The sequence below is a fragment of the Chelon labrosus genome, assembly GCF_963514085.1.
Source record: "Chelon labrosus genome assembly, chromosome: 11".
Taxonomy (NCBI): Eukaryota; Metazoa; Chordata; class Actinopteri; order Mugiliformes; family Mugilidae; genus Chelon; species Chelon labrosus.
This window is the reverse complement of record NC_140344.1, coordinates 17,097,278-17,119,276: the sequence shown is the minus strand read 5'-3', so window position 1 is coordinate 17,119,276 and position 21,999 is coordinate 17,097,278. Positions and strand designations below refer to the sequence as shown.

The following is a 21,999-nucleotide window of genomic DNA, read 5'->3' as shown; positions in this document are numbered from 1 at the left end:
AGATTCGGCTTCCTTCAAAGTGCCATAAATCCCATCTCTATTCTAGAGTATCCTTTGTCGTTATTGATGGCTACACAGAAGTGACAACAGGGAAGGATGGTTCACCTTTTTTTTTAATGGCAGTTAGTTATAAGGGGTATAGCCGACACATTCCAGGTCTGACAATATAGGGGCTTGACAGAGAACAAGTGGTTGTTTTCACCACATTATGAATTGCCTACAAACAACTGGGTGAAAAATAAAGTGACAACATTAAAAAATAAATAATTCACAACATGGAGAAAAAAAAAGACATGGTACTCCAGAGTATTAGAATAATTAGCACATCCAGTACAGTGCACTTCCCTGTAACATCAGATTGTTTGTCTCTGTCATGTCAGGATTAAATGAATATTCAAAAGACGGATTCATCAGTTTTGCTAATGACATGCATGGATGGTCACCCCAACATTTAATTGTCAGGGAAATGTGGTGTTGTACGTTGCTGCTTTTGGTGGTAATTAAGTATCTCGTCTGAAACGCTACCGCAGAGAAACAAAAAGAAGGTGAAGGGATGACAGAAAGAGGAAAGAGTAAGTTAGAGTTACCAGATGTGCACACACAGACCTACCAGGATTTTAGATAAATACAGTATGCATTACACACAATACTTTTGGTACATTTTATCACAATTATAGATGCAAATGTAGACATAGTAACAATAATATCTACTGATATGACCTCTTTTCATCTACTGTGACATGTTGTTTTTTTTTTTTTTACAAGTGCTTAAATAGTATTCGTTTTCTTCGCGGGCATAACTATAATTAAGACATCTGTCAAACATCCATAATAGTGGCACTCCAACATCTCGACATCTTGCATCGCGGCACGTGTGACCACGCACCCTACAGCCATGACCGCAATCTCATCAAAATTAGCAGTATCGTAATGCTCAGAGCATTGTTTCACTGTACAAAAACAACAACACTACAATGTATTTTCCAGTTTATGACATCTAAACAGTTACAAAACTCAAAGTATTAACCAAGAAAATAAGTTACAATAGTACCAAAAAATACATATGTATATATATTTATATATAAGAAAGCGAGTTGCTTTAACATAGTTGTTTTCTCTCGTAATAGATACAGAATGTGTTTTGCCATTGAATTGGAGGTGGAGCAGAAAATGATTGAAGCAGTCTCTGTGCGCGTCTTGATTGACAGCTGGGTTGGACTTGGTCAGTTGACAGGGAGGTGATATTTATCTCTTCAAATCAGAGGCAACAATGCGTAATTTGTTGTGTCCATCTGCCCCTGGGGTCTTTGCTTTGTACTGGCACTGATGTTTGTGGTGTTTACACCAAATAATGAGCTTCCACACACAAAAGAATTTGCTGAATGTAGTTTTCAAAAGCACAACACAGTAAATGTGTGCGCCAGCCGGTTACAGATGTTTTTTTTTTTTCTTGTTACTGCTCTTGCTGAAAGCAAAGTTTAAACCTTTTAAATGGTGCAAACGCCGAGTGAGTTTGACCTTTAGAGGGGATGTGTGTGTAGGTGTGTGTGCAGTGTGTTCAGTATTGTATGTGCAGTTAGTCTCTGTTCTCCTCAGGTGTCCAAGGTGTGCCTGGGAGCTCTGTGGGAGTTGTCGTCTCCCCTCCCTTTTCCTCTCTTCTCGCCGCCCAAAGGAACATACCTTCTTTTGGTCTTTTTGCGTTTCTTATCAGAGCACCACACTCTCTCACAGTACTCCTCCACTCTCTGAGCGTCCCCATAGCCAATCAGCTGCAGGAACTCCTTGTACCACAGCCTGGTGTGTGGGCCTGAGGCTGAGGACGGCACCAGAGATCTGGGGCTGATGCTGGGGCCCGGTGGGAGGCTCACGGAGGAGTGGAACGGAGCTGCAGCTTTTTCTCCCTCCCCGTCGGTAGCCGCGTGGATCGCTGACTCCACCCTCTCCCCTTTGAGCACGTGTAGCGTGATACGCAATAATGTGTGCACATATCCGTGTTCCACAGTCTGACACACGTACACACCAGCATCTGAGGTTCTCACATGCAGAAACAGCAACCCGTGGGAGATCATGATAACCCGCTCGTCACCTCGAACCTACATTGGGGGAATAAAGGAAAACTGTGTCTTTGCAAGCCACTGATATAGGCAACATTTAAGTCAAAAAATTCAGCCATATCTGGCACTGCTGCTGCATAAATTAGTCTTCGAAGAGGACATTTAATAATAAACCTACAGCACAAGTAAAGGACAAATCAAGGGCACCCCTGCTCCAGTATTCTTGAATGGTTACCCAGGATTTTAGATATATGTTGCTGAAGCATCCTCTACATCAGGATGATTTTCAAATATATATATTTGAAAGCACAACAGTGTTAATGCTGAGTTACTCAGACAGTCCTGTATATACTTGTTGCATGAGATGAGGCTGCAGAATTCTAAGCTAAAATTAAAACTCTCTGCATGTCTAGACAGATCTGCTTGAGTCAGAGGGAATTGCTTTTTTTTCGAAGAGGAGAACAAAAAAGGAGTAGGTGGGAACATGAGATAACTGACCCTTGGAGTTTTAATACTCCACCTTCAGCCAGATACCCTTCTTTCAGCTGTGTGCTGCATCTTTTCATGACTGTAGTCAGAATATATATTACATATAATGCTGTATGGCATGAATAGGTGCCTTACCTCATGTTTCTCTCCTCCTTTCTGTACAAACCAGAGGACCTTGGCTTGAAGTGATCGAGGAACACATTCCAGTAAAGTGCTGTTGCTCTCCACGCTGTACACCGGCCTCTCCTCAGCTCTCTGCCATTTTTCATCTGTAAAAGATAGTGAGACAAGAAATATGACAATGAACTGCAGCGACCGTCTGTTAGTTGGCCGTAATGAAAATGTACTAATAATCTGTCTAATCTCATAAATCCTTTGTATCCTCTTTGAGATGAGATAGCACTGTGGGGACCGAGAGGTAGGGTACGCCTGGAATAGTGCGAAACTGCTTCTTATATGGCACCGTTTTAGATGAACCTATGAGTATGGCTGAAGATGTGCGCTAGCCAGAGACACAGCAGGCTCTGAGCTTCTTACCATCTTTTACTACCATCTCTCTTCTTGCAGTGAAACCATAAAAGAAACCGAATGCATCCAGTCTCAGTCGTTGTACTGAAGGAAAGACTTAAGTTTCCGCAACATTGGCAAACCTACAGTGGTTTGTTTGCCACAATGCAGGCAAGCTAACCTCTCTAATCTCCAACTGTAATGGCACATAAACATATATGTGTATGTACTCATTTATAATTCTGTGTAGTTTGTTTGACAAAATACACACAAGCAGCCATGCACACACGCACACATCCCACAGTCATTTTATACACTAACCATCAATTTGCAGCCCATTGCACAGCTGGACGGCGTTGCCATGGCGAACATCCTGCCGCCTGAATCGTCTGCTAAGAAGGGAGAGAGTGAAGCGAAGGGAGTCATTTTAAACATGTGATGTTAAAGTGTGAGCGATGGGTGAAAGGAAAGGGTGAAAGGCAGCGAAAATGGGAGAGGGTAGGACGGAAAGAGGTGGAGGGGTGATCCAGTGCATACAGATAGGCATTACTTAACACTTGCCATGTCTCTCACTGCCTGTGATAATGACTTGGTAAGCCAGCCTCGGAGCATTGTGACTTTCAGGGCAAGAAGGTATACTCGTGAAGGTGTCGATAGCTCATACCAAACACATAAACACGTGCAGGGATGAAAAAAATATTTAAAGGGTGTGGGCTGTTACCTCTTGGTGTAGACTCCAGCTGGGTAGAATCTGGAGCAGGTGAGACCATCCCAGGCACAGTAGGGATCTCTAGCCAGGCAACAATCGGCACACTCTGAACCATAGAGGTCACACTGGTGCAGTCTGATCTGGGCCACACCCACCTCTGACCCCACGTACAGCTGTTGCTGTGGACCCACAAAATATGGACCATCGGCGTCAAGAGATAGTTTCATTTGAATCAGATTTTATGTATGAATTCTGTCTTCTCCTCATCCAACTGTGCTACATGTGTACTATAACTAGGCTACAGTGCATTTAATGATGTCAGGTCAGTGTAATGCAAAGTGTTGCAATGTTATCATCTTGTGGCAAAACAACAGAATTGCAGGGGAAAAAAGCATGAAGATTGATGATTAAAAAATCTTCTCTTACCCTTTTAGGTGATATTATTATCTCTTTTATCGGCGCTGGCACCTGCAAATGGAAATACGTTACTGTTCATTCAAGCAGCTACCACTGATTGCAGTTTTTAAATTAAACCTCTTTGTGCAAGTCGATCGTGGGCCATGGACTAGTGTTTAAAAAAAGCAACTCTGAGGTGCCTTGAGCCCCAACTGCTCCTTGGGCACTGTACACACTGCTGTGTGAATGAATGGTTGGTTGAATGCAGACACTGAATTTCCCCATTACAGATCAATCGAGGAAAAATTACTTATTATTTATTATTAGCGTTCTGAATGTCTCACAGCAGGCTGGCTGTAAAATCAAGCATGTTCACCTCTGATTATGGAAATTATCGTTTTTAAAAGAACTCCTATTATGATGTGACTGTAGCAAAAAAATGGACCATAAAATCAAATTCCAGTTCACTCTGCTTTCACATTTTGTAACTAAGGATAGAGTACCTTGAATACTTGCATCTCTTCCAGCAGCACCTCCTCCATAGTGTCTGTGTCTTTGTTGTAGATGGTAATAACTTTCAGCACCACAGAGTCATCTAATGAAATAATAATTAATATTACACCACTACCTACGCAAAAACTTTACAGGCAATGGCATAAAGTCCGAATCTGCAACCAAATTGGACATAGAGTAGTGTAATTCAATATACTGTAACATGTAAGCATTTATGCTAGCAAATGGTCCAGTCAAATATGTTTGTGCAGCTAATAATTTAGAATATTGCATGTATTACATTATATTTTATTAAAAAACAACCTGTAACATGCATATTTTTCATCTGTTGTGCATGTAAAAGGGACATACTCCATTCTGAATTGAGCGCCAAACATTGTGTTTACCAGTGCCGATGTAGAGAACATGGTAGTGTCCATCCTGGGCTTGCACTCTGTCTACTGCTATCTGGGTCAGCTTTCTTCTGCCCGGTTCGGTCTGCAGCAGGACGGGTCTATGGTGCTGTGGAAGGACTGGACGATACATTGCAGGATGAGAACGCACAAACCGCAGAACCTCATCAGGAAACTCCTTAGAGCTGGAGAAGCCGCCGCCGTTCATTTTGCTAGCACACTGTTCAAAGGAGAAATTAAGGGAGTGAAAGCTGGAGATGGGACAAAGGCGAAAGAAGGCTATTACTGTAATTGTCAGGGCTGTGTGCGGTGTAGAAAAAAAGAAAAAAGCTGACATGCACTAATCAGACTCGAACTGTCCCTGTATGACCTGCTGAGGTGGCTACAACAGTTCTGACATTCACCCTAGCTGCCCTACATTTTCTCAACACTGTCCCTTTTTCAAACGACATCTGCCCGTTGGACACAGAGTGAATGGAACTGAGCGTGCTGTGAATGCATAATGTCGGGGCGATGTGGTAATTAAATCCCATAAACATTATTTATTTAGAATTTAAGACTCACAGATCCGGGGCGAGGGTATGGGACTCTGTCCTCATAAGGTGTCCAGTGATGCTCTGGTCTCTCTCGGTATGCAAACTGGCCGTTAAAGGCCGCCCTGATGTCATCCATGTGATAGACGCACACTGCATAGCCTTTGAACACCGCACTGCAAAAGAAGGTTTCATTAGCGGTTTGTTGGATGACAAAGCCCTGTGTAATGTAATGCTGACGCCAAGCTCTTCTGACCTTGTTGTGCTAAAGAGGCCGAAGATTTCTGGGTTCTTCTCGTCCTTGTTGTTGAGCACGAACACGTCCTCTGAGAGACAAAATGCAGAATTTAGTTCATGGTTCTTAAACCACCGCAGAGGCTGACATTTTAGTTCTCCAGTTCTAAACGTGTTAACATTTAGTTCAAGCTATGCTGTGCTTAAATTCAGCTTCAGATGTGGTTGAAAGTTTATTAACCCTCTGGGGATGTGTCCTGTCTTTGGAACACTGATTAGAGCAAGGGTGTCAGACATAACTGGCCCGCCGGAGGATCCAATCTGGCCCGTGGGATGAATTTGCAAAGTGCGTACATAAGAGGCATTAACTGCAGTTTTTCAGTAATTTGTCCACAAAGGTCATGCTGTATGACTCAGAGTTGCTGACATAACACAACGCTGAGACCCAAAACTGAAATTTACATGGCAGCAATGCACTGAAATTGCAGTTGTTTTCCTTAAAAAATGTCAGGTTGTTCATAAAATGTTTTGTAAAAAGATAGTTCATTAAATGTAAACAGTTTCATAATGTACTTCACTGCACTACAACAAAGGGGACACTATGGAGTTGTTCTCATTTATATGTTATTACGCTATTATGTTACTGGTCCGCCCCCCTTGAGATCAAATTGGGCTGTATGCGGCCCCCAAACTAAAAAAGAGGTTGACGTCCCTGCATCAGACAGAGTAGTTTTCATGCAGATGGTTAGAAAAGGCTTTGAAGATTTCGAGTTCTGCAAACATCATCAGAACAGTGGTTAGTGTTGCTAAATGGATTTCTGGATTTTTCAGAGATCACAGTTTATTTCTGGTTAACTGAATATTTCTGGATATTATTATTATTGTTATTATATTGGGAACTGTTATTCAAAGGCAATAATAATAATACATGAGAGAGCATATAGCATTACCAAGCTCGTCAAAGTGTGTGTCGATGCCATTTGGTCCAGCCACGGAGCAGATGAGGCGAGTTTTCAGGAAGGAGCTCCATCTGTTCACCAGCATTCTCTGTCCTCCCTGGTCGTTCTGAGAGATGAAGGCAGGTACAGTTTGTGACTGCACTGTCAGTGCTTTCGCTCCGGGCTTGGACCGAGCTCAGAAAGGTTTCTACAGCATTAGCATTCTCACCGCACAGACTCGCCCGACTCGGGTATAGACGGCCTTGTTCACTCCCTCCGCGTCCATCTCTCGCTCAGTGAAGAAGAAGTAAACTTTATCATCATCTCTGTCGTCATTGTCGGGAATAACTGCTGACCCCACGAATTTTGGTTCTGTGGGACGGCGAATAAGGCAGGGAGTAAAACAAAATGAAAACATTTGGGTTGTGGTTTAGATGCTGGAGCAAACTGTATGCCAGTTATATGCAGTATTAAATATATTTTATGTCTTTTATGATATGGATCTCTTAAATTTAAACTGACATCTAACCATGTCTATGTGAAGACGTTGTTTAATGAATGATTATAAAACTAAAAAATGACAAATCGTTGCCAGTGCCACATTTAATTATCATCTAATTCAGCTCTAGGATCATTACATCTGATTAGACTCTTAATTCTGTAAATTTTCACACTGTTTTAGCATATTTTTCACAAAAATCTTGAGTGTTAAGATCTTTTTTTATCAGATGCTCTACATCTTTAAGCACTCCCTTAGATTTATAGGGACATGTGATCGTTTTCCTGTAATGCACACCAACCATTGAGCTGCTGCCTGTCGTTTCTTTCAGTGCGTGTGTAGGTCTGGTTGTTAAGCCGACACAAGGCGCCATCGTTCTCCCAGTAGTCTGTGTACAGGCCGATATAGAGCTCTCCTCCTGAATACGCAATAACAACGTGGTGTCAGAACAGCAGCTTTACTGTGCGATTAAAACTGACATGAAACAAAAGACCACAAGATGGCAGTATTGACTGGTAAGAAGTCAATAGGAGGAGGAAGCCTTTAAAGTGTGGAATCACATAGCTTGTCATTCAGCTGAAATGAAAACACACATAGTTGGTGTCACGACTCGCTCGGTCGGTAGTGAGGTGATACTTACTGGATAGTGTAGACGTGCAGGGACTGTTGGGATCATATGGACAACGTCCTCTGCCACTCATTACACTGTCCTCCTCGAGGGCGAACACCCTGTCCTGAGAAGTAGATACAAAACACCGGCTTTGTTGTTCTCGTGCGAATACACGCAAACACGAGTGCCACGAAACACAAACTGAACTGTTTTATCCGTGCAAAAACTTTTAACAAGATTCAGAGAAACCCCAGGAGGTGACGCGTGGAGAAAGGAATAGAAAGTAATTACAAAAACAAAGGTTCAAAAAGAGATGGACGAGAGGAAGAAGAAAAATAGATGAGCCCGGGAGTGATGGATGACCAAGCGAAGGACTGCTGTCTGCATGTGTATAACCAGCTTTTCTCTGCCCTACTGCACAGCGGGGAGCTGAAACACACTCACACCCACGATGTCCCACACACAGTTAACACATCCCCGGTAGAACTGCTCCTATTTGTTCGGGGCCACAACAGAGTTCTTAACTGTCAGTGTGGTTCAGAGGGGATGTCGTGTACTGTACTGATTTATGAGTAGCCACAGAGCCCCACTGTGATGTGGCTGCAGCACCGTGTTTGGCCGGTAGAGAAGTCAGTTTCTCGGTTAAACTGAACTCATTCATCATAGAAGTGTGATCAATATTAGTTTTACAGCAGAACTCTGAATTTTTTTTTGACCCACTAGTGCATTAATGGTTGATTCATTTGCCAGTAGATGGTATGACAAATAGCAACAGTATATTTTATCATAATATATTATGATATAAATATAATTCAGCTGAGTCTAAATGCAATTTCATATACCACATCTAAGATTTGTGCAAGGCTATTTGGTAGAGAGGTAACATAAATCTGCCATATCTGATCCAGTTTTGCTCTGGTCTGAGCATTCCTGTGACATGAGTGATGTCTGAGTGTGGTTCCTGTTTGGAAGCTGTGACTGGCCTAGTTGACCTGCTGGACCAGTGTTGGAATGCAGGGTGGAAAACCTTTTCTCCCCTGCTCTCTCTAAATGCATCCCACACATACAAACACACACCTGCAACTGTTCTGTTTGACAACTGGAAGATAGGTATCGTACTGTATCCAAACATGCTCACTCTGATGTTTTCAGGCGATTCTGCTTGGACACCAGTATGCGCGCAAGGCATTCCTCTCTCTCTCACTCACACACACACACACACACACACACACATTTGAATTGACCCCTCGGGGAGACACGGCATTAGTCTTCCCTGACCTCCAACCTCCTCCCTCCTACAGAAAGCAGCACCTGGACTGTTCTCTGTTTACCTGAACGGTGAGTGGTTCAACGGTATCTAACCCGAACTGTACCAGATACGATAGTTTTCATGTCTTTTCCATCTCCACCTCAGATCACTCCTTGTTGCTAGGCGGATAAATCCACCTACGGGAGCATGTGCAGAGTTTAACAGCTCAGCGGACTAAGCTGTACCAACAGGAGCTCCTGGCTAAGACCTTATGAAAAGTTTCTGGCTATGTCCATCTAAAGGGAGAGGAGTAGAGTCTAAAATTGACTGACTGTATAACAAAGAGACCTGTAACATATTCACTGGATTAACTGTTTTGCTGCCAGATCGCTGCTGTGAAAAATACGGAATTGTTCGTGATAGATTAAGCAACCACCAAGTTACAGTTCTGTTAAAAGATCCAAAATGGGCCTTTTAAACCAAACTCTATCTCTGTCCTCGGGACTCACCTGCCCTGCGTGTCCCACTCTGATCATGGCACACACGGGGTTAAAGGCTCCTGTTCCGCAGGCCAGCAAATGGGTCTGGTTGTACTGCTGCAAGACCTTGATGTAGTTTGCACACTCCGACTGTTGGAAGAGACACAGGGTTGAAGCAGGGTGTAGATAAAGTGGGGAGGGTTATCGGGGGGATTGAGGGCGCACAGTAAAAAGAGTGTAATGGAAAAATATCAGGAGTTTATTGCATCATCAATAATGTCAATACTCCAGGTTAAGCAAAGGTTAATGGCAAAGGTAATGTAATTAACAATTCGATGTGGTGTTTCATTTAAACATGCTGAGGGTATCTATCCCTGTAACAGCTCTATCTATGTTTATAATAAATGAATTACATATAAATTAATTAAAGTCATATATAAAGATGTCAGGAGATTGGACGGCTGTGGCTGGGTAGATAGAGCGGGTTGTCCACGAACCAGACGGTTAGCGCTCGAGCCCCGGAACGTGCCACATGCCAAAGTGTCCTTGAGTGAGAAACTGAACTCCCAATTGCTCCCAGTGCATGGCACTGGTGTGTGAATGTGTGTGCGAATGGGTAGATGCGTCTGTGACTGTAAAGTGCTTTGAGTACCAATAGGTAGAAAGGTGCTATATAAAAATATAAAACCAAGGCCATTTACCATTGCACTTTTGATAGCGCTTTTGAGCTTGACCGATAACCAACTCCTGACAATGTATCCGCTTACCTTTTCCCTCCCTTTCATCATACACTCTTCTATCTGGGATTCTGTACTGGCCCACTGCATCTGGAAGAACGCACAGTTGGCCTCATAGTTACAGTAGTGCTGTTGTGGAAGAACTTAGTTATGTGCATAGTAAGAACATAATCATTCAAATAATCATACACAGCTGTTTTACAGTGCTCCTGTTTTCAGTATTTCAATAATTAACTCAAGCAAAGTATCATTTTGTTTCGAGCACACATATAAATACAAACATGTTTTGTGTTCACTTTGGCTGACCTATGACCCAATTGGTCTAAGAGTCCAAATGTCTGACAGGCACGGCATACCTCCCTGTGATGTGTGTTAACCCGGTCCAGGCTAAGGGAGAACAGAGTATTCTTGGCACCGACATAAAGCCTCTCATGGCCTTCATCCAGTAGCATGGTCTGGGGCTGAAATGATGCTCCATGTCCCTGGAACACCCAAGTCCTGTTCAGCTGCCAAAGCTCTGCAGAGACAACAAAACAAAGGGTTTATGATGACACAACAGAAACCTGTAGATCTCCTTTGACGGCTGTACTAAAACTCAAATTTGACCAAATGAGAGAGTTCTAACAGCTCCCGACTGCTCCGGTCGCCGAGGGCACATTGCAACATGTGTTTTTGATTCATAGCCGCCGCAAGAGAATGTCAGCCAGCAGCTTTAGGGTTATCTATTCATCTCTCCCTTCCATGCATCTGTGCCTCCTAGGCCTCAGCTCAACGACGCTTATCATCACTAAATGTCTGCATGATATAAATGAGTGCAGAGGAGGCTCAAAATGAACTTCGCCGGCAGAAACACATTACTGAAAGAATAACTACTAATTCTTGTCACAGCGCAAACATGAAACGAGGGATGGTTACGGGGGATAAGATGTCGTGATTAATGGGGGAGGCATGTGATTTGCATCGTCTCTAGCCTATGGTCCCTTTCACCAAGAGGAAGCAGTTTTATCAGACAGGAAACGGGAACCAGTGTCTTTATCTTCCATTAGCTTAGTTCAGCTGCCACTCCCTGTCAGTCTTGCTCTAGGTGATTTGAAATACCACTTTAAAGAGGAACTGGTGGACCGTAATAGATGTAAACCAACCGTAGATCAAGTATACACATGGATATTTTGCACGCTAACTGACATCTGAATTCATCTTCATTATTGAACTTGACAGGCCTCTCCTCTGTACCTGCTTTCTGTAAGCTTCTTGGAAGATTAAAGGTGAAGGATTTGAAAAAACCTCTAGAGGTGTGCATTTCCTCTGGTCTGCACTGGCCCGAAAATACCTTTCATTCACACATGGACTATATGCCCTTGTGTACGGTGGATCTGGTGTGTGTTTTTTGAGACCTCAGGCAAATTCTGACAAGTCAAGGTCTGTGATACAATTCAAAGCGTTGTACGGTCATACTTTCATGCAAATGTTAGGAAACACATGCATCATTCCTAAAACCTGTTTTGACTGAAGAGAAGAATCATCAACACTTGGCTAAATGTCGTGCTATAACCACCTTTCAACCACCTCAAATAATGCTGTCGCGTCTCTCAGTGCTGAGGTTGCAGGGGGGTAATTGTACGATTTGTTTGTGTAGCTGTGTGTATATTTTTAGTGATATTTGAGCTCCCCGATAGAAGGAGAGAGCGTTTATCCTACTTTCACCGATCACTCCTTGCAACACGGCACTCCCGCCCGTGGAAAGTTTTATTTGTTTAAAATAGGATTAGGTATCCACAGAGGAGTGAGTTAGTGAGTGTGTATATTTTGTTGCCATTAAGATTTCTGTGTTGGAGACAAGCAACTGTTTGTTTGACTAGCATTAGATCTTGGGTGGTTAGGTGGCAGAGACGGAGGGGATGTGGCAGTGGTGTTCTGCCAGGACTCAGAAATGCTTCCTGTAATTATCTAATCCACACACACACACAGCGACAGAGAGGAGCTCTTTCGATTTCCCTCCCTCTCTCTCTCTCTCTCTCTCTCTCTCTCTCTCTCTCTCTCTCTCTCTCTCTCTCTCTCCCTCTCTCTCTCTCACACACACACACAGATATCTCTGTCTCCTAGCTCCCTGGGAGCTGAACCCCGATGAAGAGCAGTCCTCTAGCACTGGCTCTCAAACAACCGGCTCCTTCTTTGTGTGAAGTCAAATTTGCTACCACTCGTTTAGATGACCGATTTAGACGGCTATTTAAAGTGATGGAGTAAACACAGCTTGAGTCAAATCCAGTTTTCCATCTACTTTCCACTTGTCTTTCTGCATAAAGATCAGTGGCAAGTGATTTATACGGACACATGCAAATTGCTTTCTCTCCCACACGGGTATGCACACATTGAGTTTGAGGAAAAGGGCTGAGGAAAGAGCTGAGACAAAAGAAAGAAACAAAGAATTTAATTTGTTATAATTACAGGTAATTACGGAAATAAATACAATTGGTGGATCCCCTGATTACACTGACACACTGAGAGACACTTCGGAGCTGTGTTTTAAAGGGTTCTCCTCTGTCATTATATGTGACAGCCACTGTTTAGGCAGTATAAGGGAAAAGGGGATTTCCACATCTCCCTGCATCTCTCTCTCTCTCTCTCTCTCTCTCTCTCTCAACATCTGCAGACTGCGAGGACTCCTTAGCCCTCAGCCCTCTTTCACTGGAAAGAGAAGAAGAAGGAGGGTGTTTCTACGTTAGCAACTGAGCCAGGGAGACACATATCCCTGTTGCGATCCTACTTCAAATGGAAAATCAACAGTAAGGGGACTCCCTTAAGACAGACTCTTTCATCAGCTGTCTGAGGAGTGCCGAGAGATGCTTGAGACGATTTGGGGATGTGGAATCAAAATAAACTTTGTCATCTCCTCTTTTATCCATTTATGGAAACACTGTTGCGCTGCACATTATCTTATCTTACGGTATGTGTACGCGTATGCCTTTGTGTTTGCAGGAGCAAACTACAACAATTAGGCACAACATTATGACCACTGACAGGAGAAGTAAATACCTTTGACCATCTTGTGACAATGCAATGTTCTGCTGGGAAATGTTTGGACCTGGCATTCGTGTGGATGTCACTTAGACATGTACCACCCACTTAGACCAGACCAGGCATCCCCACCCCATAGCAATGGCACTCCTTGATGGCAGCAGCCATCCCCAGCAGGATGCAGCCTGGCACAGACATGATAAACACCACAAGGTGTTGACCTGACCTCCAAATTCTCTAGATCCCAAACTGATCAAGTATCTGTTTAATACACTGGAATGAGCCTGATCCACAGAGTCCCCTCCCCTCAACCTATAGGACCCAAAGGCCCCCACTAACAACATACTGTTGCCAGACACCACAGGACACCCTCAGAAGGCCCATATCCATTCTCTGATGCGTCACAACTGTTTTGGAGACGCAAGGGAGACCTAGACAATATTAGGAAGGGGGTCATAATGTTATGCCTGATTTTATTTTCAAAAGTCCTTTGGCTGCATTTATATGTTCCGTTAAATAAACCAAGATAAATGCACTCGGGAGATCATAAAGACACATTCTACATTCAATAAGTTAAACTTGTACTTCCAGTGAAATATACACATTGAGTAATGAGACCTGTGCAGGAGTGAATGGGGCTTTGGATCTTTTGGGATTCAGGAGCTGGAGAACTGGGGTGTAGGCAGATGCCGTGATCAGTGGACAGACTTTCTATAAATCCACTCATGTGAGTGGGTGAATGATGTCACACAGCAAAGTGAAAGCCGTAGTAGTGTCCTAGGAGGATGAGAGAGAGAAAAAACGTGCTTCCTTGTAATAACAACATGTGATACCCTGTCAAACTCAAAGGAATACCTGAGAACAGACTTAATCAAAGCAGGTAGTCACACACAGCACAGTCCTTCTTCTAATATGCTTCCTGAATAAATCAGTGTGCTGCATGTGACTGGCATTTAATTAAAGTCTATTCCCATCTGTTCTAAAGTGGCCTGCTTCTGCCATTCATCTCACATGGCCTTTGAGCCAAAATGAATTAAGTATTGACCCACTTACTGTATGTCACGGTGCAGCTGTATCTAAAAGGCCCATAACGTATAAACTCATTTTCATATGACTATTGATTTGAATTTTATTTTCAGTATAGAAAAATGTGTTTAAGTAGCTGAACACAGTGAACACACCACCAACTTGTATAACCATATTCCAGTGAAAAGTTCATCTCTTTGTTCCTTCTCTGCTCCTCAAAAGTTTAAATTATGGAACTCCTTCTCCTTTATTTGTTCTATTTTATACACTAAGGCTTCAATAAACCATATCCGTTCTGTGTCTTAAGTGCTCACTTTGGTCATCCTTCATCTTCTTTTTTTTTTTTCCTCTTGTAATATCATTGGATCTTCGTCTCTGAAGACTCAAACAATCTTTTTCCCCTCTCTTTTCCTGTGTTACAGCCTTAACTCATCTCCCCTTCCTGGTCCCTTCGCTGTGAAAAGGTCAGAAAGGATATTAGAGTTTCACCAGCTGCCTTCCCCTCTGGACGTCGCATTAATGAACTGGAGAGCACACACATAACACAATGGGAGAGAAAATGACGCTGCGATGTACACGGACAAAATGAGAAAAGGTGAGTGTAAAACGGGAGGAGGTTGAAAAATGATCTCCTTTCCTTTGCTGATCTAAACAGTGTGATTTATCTAAGCACCAATCCACACCCCCCCATTTGGTTTGAGTTAAGGCCTACAGTATGACTACTCCATGGCCACGATCCAACATGATAAATGTTAATTATGAGTCTCTTCACACGGAGACGGAAGAAAGTTAATGGGACTCCTCAATTACCACATTAGCTTTAAGCAGAACAGAACGAGAAATCAAAATTCCCTCTTCATTTTATTTCAGGCAGACACAACTTTCGTTCATGCTGGTATTTCCCGTCTTACCCTCAGAAGAAAAGTCACCTGCAAACTCATCATTTCAAGATTGTAAAATAGATAAAGGGAGCTTCTTCTTGTCTGGAGAGGAAGGTCTGAAATTACAGTTCAGATGGGGTTTTTTTGACAGTAATTGCTACCCACGTAATCCCTGTGTTCACACTTCAGCTGCCTCTGCTTAAATCTCAGTACTACAGTAACTGCTGAAGAAGAAATAAATGCCCGAAAAAGTTCTGGCGCTTCTCTGCCAGTATATTTACTACTGTGTTCCAAGGGATTGTACTATACTATACTATACTAGTTGACCAGTCGACTTTACTGCTGTGCCGTGACGCTTAAAGCAGGAAGTCGACTAGTAGCAATAACAATAACAACACGGACACAAGTGTGTGGAAATATGAACATTCCATATTGAAGTCCATACTGAAGTTCATACTGACACGCAGAATATGTAAGTCAGTCCTGAAATACAACAAAGGTACTACTGCAATGCACAATCATCTGATAAGGCATCCGCTAACGCTAGCAGAGGAACAGTCCAAATCCTCTCGAAACTTCCTGCGGTAACAGAGAGAAGCTGGCTGCATTTATTGGGTCATATCATTTTCAAGGTTATTAGACCTTTAACTGCTATACACTTAAAAGTATTCTTAGATATACCGCATTTTTTTTTTTTTTATATATCCCGGTTACGCTATGATATCTTCCAACACGCTGTGAAGTACTATTAAACGCTATTGACGGTGCCGATTTAAATAGGCTATATGTATCTGCAGCGCACAGTATCGATAAGATCATGTGTTAATGTTCAGTTCTGTTGCGTTCTAGTAGTTGACTTTGTTGCTGTGCTTGTAGTGTGTTTTTTTGTTGTCCTTGATGTCAGTGAAAGCACCGTGAGAGAGACGGAAGTTATGGTAGAGATGAGAGTTTGCCGAGCGAGAGCCGCATTTTAAAAGTGTCGGTGAAAACTGACGGTGTTTTATGGTGTTGGCGTGGTCTACGGCCGACACGGGTTTGTGTTCAAGCTTCACTTACCTTGCAGAAAAGCCTCCGTAGATTGTGTGAGACGCTACAATATGTATGCAGGTCAAGAATGTAGATTTCATTGTTGCAAAGTATTACTTCCTACCGTCTTTTTGTGTATGATGTCAATGACTAGTCGACGTTGACGCGACTTTTACCACACATTGGTCAACTGTAAAAAATTGGAAGTCGTTCAACCGTTACTTTGCACTGCATGCGGATGTGGCTAATTTTACCAGTACGGAAATTTTCACATAAGTTTTTGGAAGTTACTTTGGTCTGGTTAGGTCGTCACTATTATAAAAACTGCTGTATCACACTTTCTGCAGCTTGAGCAAAGCATGATGACAGTGCTGCGGAAGCAAAATAAGTCTAAGTCTGGCCACCTACCTGAAACCTGCCGAGATTCTGACAGATAGTCGCTGTGCAACAGCTTCATTAGCAACAAAATGGATGGGCGTCCTAAAGAAAGAGCTCATTTCAGTCTACAGGCCTGGAAAAATGGAAGTAGCTGCTGCCAGGAGCCCTGATCTGTGTTGAAAGTATAAACTGTTAAAATATGAACAGTGGGATTTAATGTTTCCACAGGGGCACTTCTATGTACAATAACTAAGGATTTTGTTCGGTTTGCCAATAGTCCTAGAGATTGAGATTTATTAGCATCTTTTTTTCCTGTAGTTACAGTCTCTGATGTTGTGCAGCCAAAGACTGAGGTCAACTCTCTCAACAGACAGCAGAGAGTCAGTGTGTGTAACTCAATACTTCATGTAGGTAACAGCCCAGTGTTAACTAGGGGTGTAAGCAAATGAAAGGATCACTGGGTAGAAAGTGATTATAATGCAGTTGGAGTAATCTTCGCTGAGCCAGTAATCTAGACAAGAACGCAGGGAATAGATGAAAGAGGAATAGTAAATAATACTTTCACAATATGTGTGAGACGTGGCTTGCATCAAAGCATGCACTGATCCATATGGTAGTAAGGTCATCTTTGAAACACATGATAATATTCCCTAAGGAATTTGCTCCCAGAAATCACGAGAAAGCCGATCTGGAATTTTATTGAGCTGTTTATTGATTCTATGCTCTGTGTCTGGCCACGTGACCAGAAGCAGGTTAAAAATATTTCAGTATTGACATTGTTAACTTTCTCTTCCCATCATCAGCCTTTGCCTCAAAGAGCACAATTTAGTTTTTTTCCCACCCTGCTTTGATACCAGATGCTATTTTCACGGTCCCAAGGGTACATAGTTAAAACCACATCCTTCTCCATCGCCCTGAACTGCATCCAAGTCATCGGCCTGTGAAGAATTCATGCTATCCCTCCGGTGGACGGGTCTGCCGGTGTGTGCGGCTGTGTTTGTGTGGACTTCAGGGTGTGTGCCTGCAAAAATCACTGGCAGAGCCCATGAGGCATATATTAGGACTTAGATGTTTTTCATTCCATAATGATAGGATCCAACTGCAGCCTTTTCATAGGGCTCTGTGCTAGCCAGAACATGTATCAGAGGAGAGAGAGAGAGGGGGAGAGAAGGAATGTCAATCACTGTAGCAGCTATCCCCTAAGGCAGTTGGTGAATTGTGTGATGTATAAAGTCGTGATCATATCTGAAACTTATGTGGCATTTATGCCTAAATATCAGCAGTGATCCGCTTGCTTTTGCTGCTATATGACATTTCCATTACTGCAACCAAAATCTTTTTTTTTTCCTCATCCCTTCTCTCCAATTTTATGCTTTAATTTGTCATTTTATTTATTTGATTGCTGTTTTATTCCTGAGACCAGCAAACCTCGCTGTGGATAGTGATGAGCCTCATATGTCAACCCTCATAACAGGTTCCCAACACACATTTATGAGTTATTGACCATCCAAATTCCACACCTATTTCCAACCATGACTAACAGGCTTATGTGGAATCATCACCTTCTGTTGCTATAGAGATCAAAGAAACTGCGAGAAAGGAAAAAAGAAAAAAAAAAGAAAAAGGGCAATGTTTACTCAAGACTTTTATCTACAAAGATAAAACCCTCATTATTGTCTGAGAGGTACACAACAGTCATTCCACATGCCAGTGCATGCACATCCATGTCGCACACTCCCACACAAAAGCACGGGTAAACAGGCACACTTTTTCCTCTCTCGCACACACATTCAAATGCGAAAAAAAAAAAAAAAAGGGAGGAAAAAAAAATAAATAAACGAACTGTTCCATCTCTGCGCCACTATGGCACGAGAGAAAGCCACATTGTGGATTCTCAGCCACCGTAGCTGAGGGTCCAAAACAAACTGCACGGAGGCTCCTTGAGCGTCAACAGTGGGTGAAAAAAAAAAAAAAGCATGCACTTCCCACAGTCGGAGCAGAAGACACTCTTCATGCACCCAGTGCTGCATGGTGACTTTCCTCTCAGGCTAAAACATAAATCATCAACGACCATCTCATTATGTGGTAATGATAACTTGCGGTAATGAAAGTTTCTTTTACTCACTCACTTTTTTTTGTGTTGGTGCATTTTTTTGCTCATAGTGTTTTGCGTACATACACACACACACTTGTAGAATACACAGAATCTGTTCAACAAGTTCACTAATTATCTATTTAATTAGTGATTCAGAGGCTCATTATAGAGACAAGAATAACGTTCTGCTCAATCTGCAATGGAGGCTCTGAGCAGAGAAAGCCAGTTTTGATTGAAACAACACTGTCAGTTCAGAAAAAAATATATATTTGTGCAGCACAACAGAGCATTTGAATGTCTGCAACATAACGCATTACACCCCAGATACGGTCTTACCTTTGTGCGAGAGCCGTATCCTCGGGTAGACGCTGTGTGCTGTGTGAGCCGTGCCCAGCAGAACAAGATACAGCAGCATCAGTGACGGATACACTGTCCTTATGCACGCTGCAATCATCATTGAAACACACATTCTGCGTTCATCTAATTAGAATGCGTGCAAGTCCACCCGGTATGAGCAGCAAAGTCTAGAAAAAGGAAAACTCCACAGGTCTTTGCTTTGTAACTTCCTGCGAGCGATATTCAAAAAAAAAAAAAAAAAAAAGAAGAGCCTAAAGTGTAACAATCTGACAGGAGTCTACTTGGAGATCCATTTTCTTATTATCGCCACGGTCTGGCTCAAGTGAATGTATCTCTGCAGCCTCTATACAGCTTCTGCTTTCCCCCTATAGCAGTCTGCTGAGAGCTGCATCCACCCACAACCTCGGTGGACAGGATAGTGCTTTGGCTATTATCCTTGTTTGGTCTTAGTAACCAGGGAGAAGAGAAGTCCAGTTGCTACATTCACGCCGCAGTGCTCACTGCTCTCTGTCCATATGTCAGTCCGTCTGTTTGTCTGTCTGTCTGTATGCACAGTTTAGATCCACTCTTTCTCATCTGGTGAATGGAGAAAAAAAAGTAGAAAAATAAAATAAAAAGCAGATCCCACAAAGGTATCAGCTAATTTGTAAAGCCTCAGTTCATTAGTGTGTCCCAGCAGGCAGGCAGGCAGGCAGAATTGGAGCTGCTGTGCTGTATCTTCAGTCTCGGTTCCTCCTTCTTGGGTCCACTGGAGCTAGTCATTCCCTGGACGAGAGCCCAGGAAAAGGCAGAGTGGAAGAGGGGAGGAGTGGAGAGGCTCGTGTCTGGCATGCGGTCTCCCTGCACTGGGGAGGAAGAAAGTGAAGCTCCTAACTCTGCTCACGCTCCAGCAGTCTGGGAGGATCCAAACCCCAGCTTAAACCTCTGGGTTCTACCACAGCTACTGATCTGGGTAGAGGCCACCTGTCACGGCGTGGTGTGAGTGAGCAAAAGCCTGTGTGCGTGTGGTAGGTAATGTGGGGAGTGCGTATCAGTCAGAGGGGCTGAAAATTGCCTGCTCCTTCCTCTAGACTGTCTTGAGATCTCTTTCTCCCTCCCAGGCAGCTGGATTAAGTGCACTGAGTCTCCCAGGCAGACTCTGTGAGACTTCCCCCCCTCTAAGAAATACTGCCCCTTGTGTCACTCTACAGGCCACCCCCCTGCTTCTCCTCTTCCCTTGCTCTTCTCTTTTTGCTCCTATCCTTGCTGCATTATCTTGGACCTCAGCCAAGGTTAACTGGCACATCTGTCATTTTCAGTTATTTCCCTCTTTTGTGCTTGTTTCCATGTGGATCGTAATTTTGACTGTTACCATGGATTTTCATGTGCAAGGTTTCTTTCACGAAGGTTTTCTTCTCCCTGCCCATCTAATCTCTCCTTCTGTTTATCTTCCTACCCATCTATCCTCTCCACCTCCTCATTTCTCTAAAACCTAGTTATTACTTGGTCCAAGTGTTTGCACATTCTCCTTTTTCTAACCATTCCTTTCTGTTCGTCTCAATGGGTTAGTGGCTGTCTCTGTTTCCTGCTGCATGTGTAGCTGTGAATAAGTACAGGTATTCAGGTATTGTCAGCATTGTGTGAAATATTAATGCCGCGCTTGCTGAAATGCAGTTTCATTTTGTATCCTCGGAGTCTTGCGTTTTTAAGCATCGAGGTCCACAGTTTCTGAAAATGATTAGCAAAATGCGCACTCACTCTCAAAAAATGCCAGAAAGAAAAAAGTGACTGAAGTCATTATTGAATTTGCACATAGCCCGCAAGGAAGGCTTAAAGCCGCCCTTTACTGAAGCAGAGAGACGTCTGTCTCCTATAAAGCTCTGGGAAACACATCTGTTTTTCTCTGTCTTTTTCTCGTGGCTGTGTTTGACACCATGCGTCATGCCGATCCGTGCAGAATGTGGAAGCATTCCACCAGTCTCCAAAACAAAAGAAAAAATATGTTTTCTTTTGTTGTCTTTAAAATCTTCATCTTGTTTACATTGTGGTGTAATTTGTTTTTTTTAATTTGAAAATCTGGGATTTAATGAGAACATCTCCCAGAGACCGTCTTCATTCATAATTGAGATCTCCGCTCTGTTCAACGGCAAAAATAAAACTGCACCAAAAACAAATTAAACACAAAAGAAGCAGATAAGTAGCTAGAGAAACTGAAATGAACTGAAAAATGGGAGTAAATGAGATACTTTTGTACACAGTATAAATGAGTTCCCACCAACGACTAGGGAGGCTGTGAATTAAGATGCATGCAGTGATATGGAATTGAAAATGACTGCATTAGGCTGGAGCAGCTGCACCCCCACCCCCTTGTACCACCCTGGGATCTGGTGACTGCAACTCCCACATTGCACCTGTTCCTTGCCAGAACAGAAGGACTTTGTGTGTGTGAAGGTCTCGTAACATACACTATGTCTGTTATTCCAACGCCTGGTTCAATAATAGGCTTTCATCTGTTGTTGCAGAGTGAGGCAACTGTTCAATGTCAGCCTCCCTGGAGCTGACACTATCGGAGCAACTGTGACACGCTCTTTCATCAGTTTCGGCCGAGGCATTAATGTAAGAACGTATTTTAGCATCCTGATGAAAGCTCCTCCAGAAGACTTTTATTTCCGATCTCTTAAGCCACCGCCGCAGATTAATAGCCATTTAAAGAAGCTAATGCACATAGACCTGCGGGAACAACATCCCCCGTGCTCACGCTGGCCCCTCAGTGACCGAAAGGGTCTGTAATTCCTTCAATCTGTCTAATAGCAGTAATCAATCAGAAATATGCCTCGGACACAGAAGAAACAATAACAGCTAAATTGCCCACCTCTCCATTCTGTTTCTTACTATCCTCCTGT

At 43.0% G+C, this 21,999-nt stretch overlaps 1 protein-coding gene across 2 annotated transcripts; it reads right to left on the bottom strand.

Moving 5' to 3' along the window:
• Positions 1-123: 123 nt before the first annotated feature.
• On the bottom strand, positions 124-20,162 carry sema3e (sema domain, immunoglobulin domain (Ig), short basic domain, secreted, (semaphorin) 3E). Of its 2 annotated transcripts, none has more exons than XM_084554401.1 (17): positions 19,097-20,162; positions 10,696-10,856; positions 10,370-10,429; positions 9,633-9,752; positions 7,905-7,998; positions 7,566-7,682; positions 6,995-7,137; positions 6,778-6,892; positions 5,850-5,919; positions 5,625-5,769; positions 5,055-5,280; positions 4,659-4,750; positions 4,186-4,227; positions 3,772-3,938; positions 3,372-3,442; positions 2,679-2,812; positions 124-2,093 (listed from the first exon to the last, which is right to left on the bottom strand). In XM_084554401.1, exons 1-17 carry the CDS (start codon positions 19,227-19,229, stop codon positions 1,593-1,595), a joined length of 2,391 nt encoding a protein of 796 aa, XP_084410527.1. In that variant the 5' UTR covers positions 19,230-20,162; the 3' UTR covers positions 124-1,592. The 2 variants fall into 2 exon arrangements, with proteins under 2 accessions (XP_084410527.1, XP_084410528.1); XM_084554402.1 differs by having other exon boundaries at positions 3,372-3,439.
• Between the last annotated feature and the right edge of the window lie 1,837 nt (positions 20,163-21,999).

Bases quoted from the DNA above. Each gene is read 5' to 3' on its own strand.
- sema3e (XM_084554401.1), bottom strand. From the start codon at position 19,229: ATGTGTGTTTCAATGATGATTGCAGCGTGCATAAGGACAGTGTATCCG. The intron at 10,430-10,695 runs GTATGCCGTGCC...GCGTTCTTCCAG, and splicing joins TTAACACACATCACAGGGAG to ATGCAGTGGGCCAGTACAGA. The intron at 6,893-6,994 runs GTGAGAATGCTA...TTCATCTCTCAG, and splicing joins GAGTCGGGCGAGTCTGTGCG to AACGACCAGGGAGGACAGAG.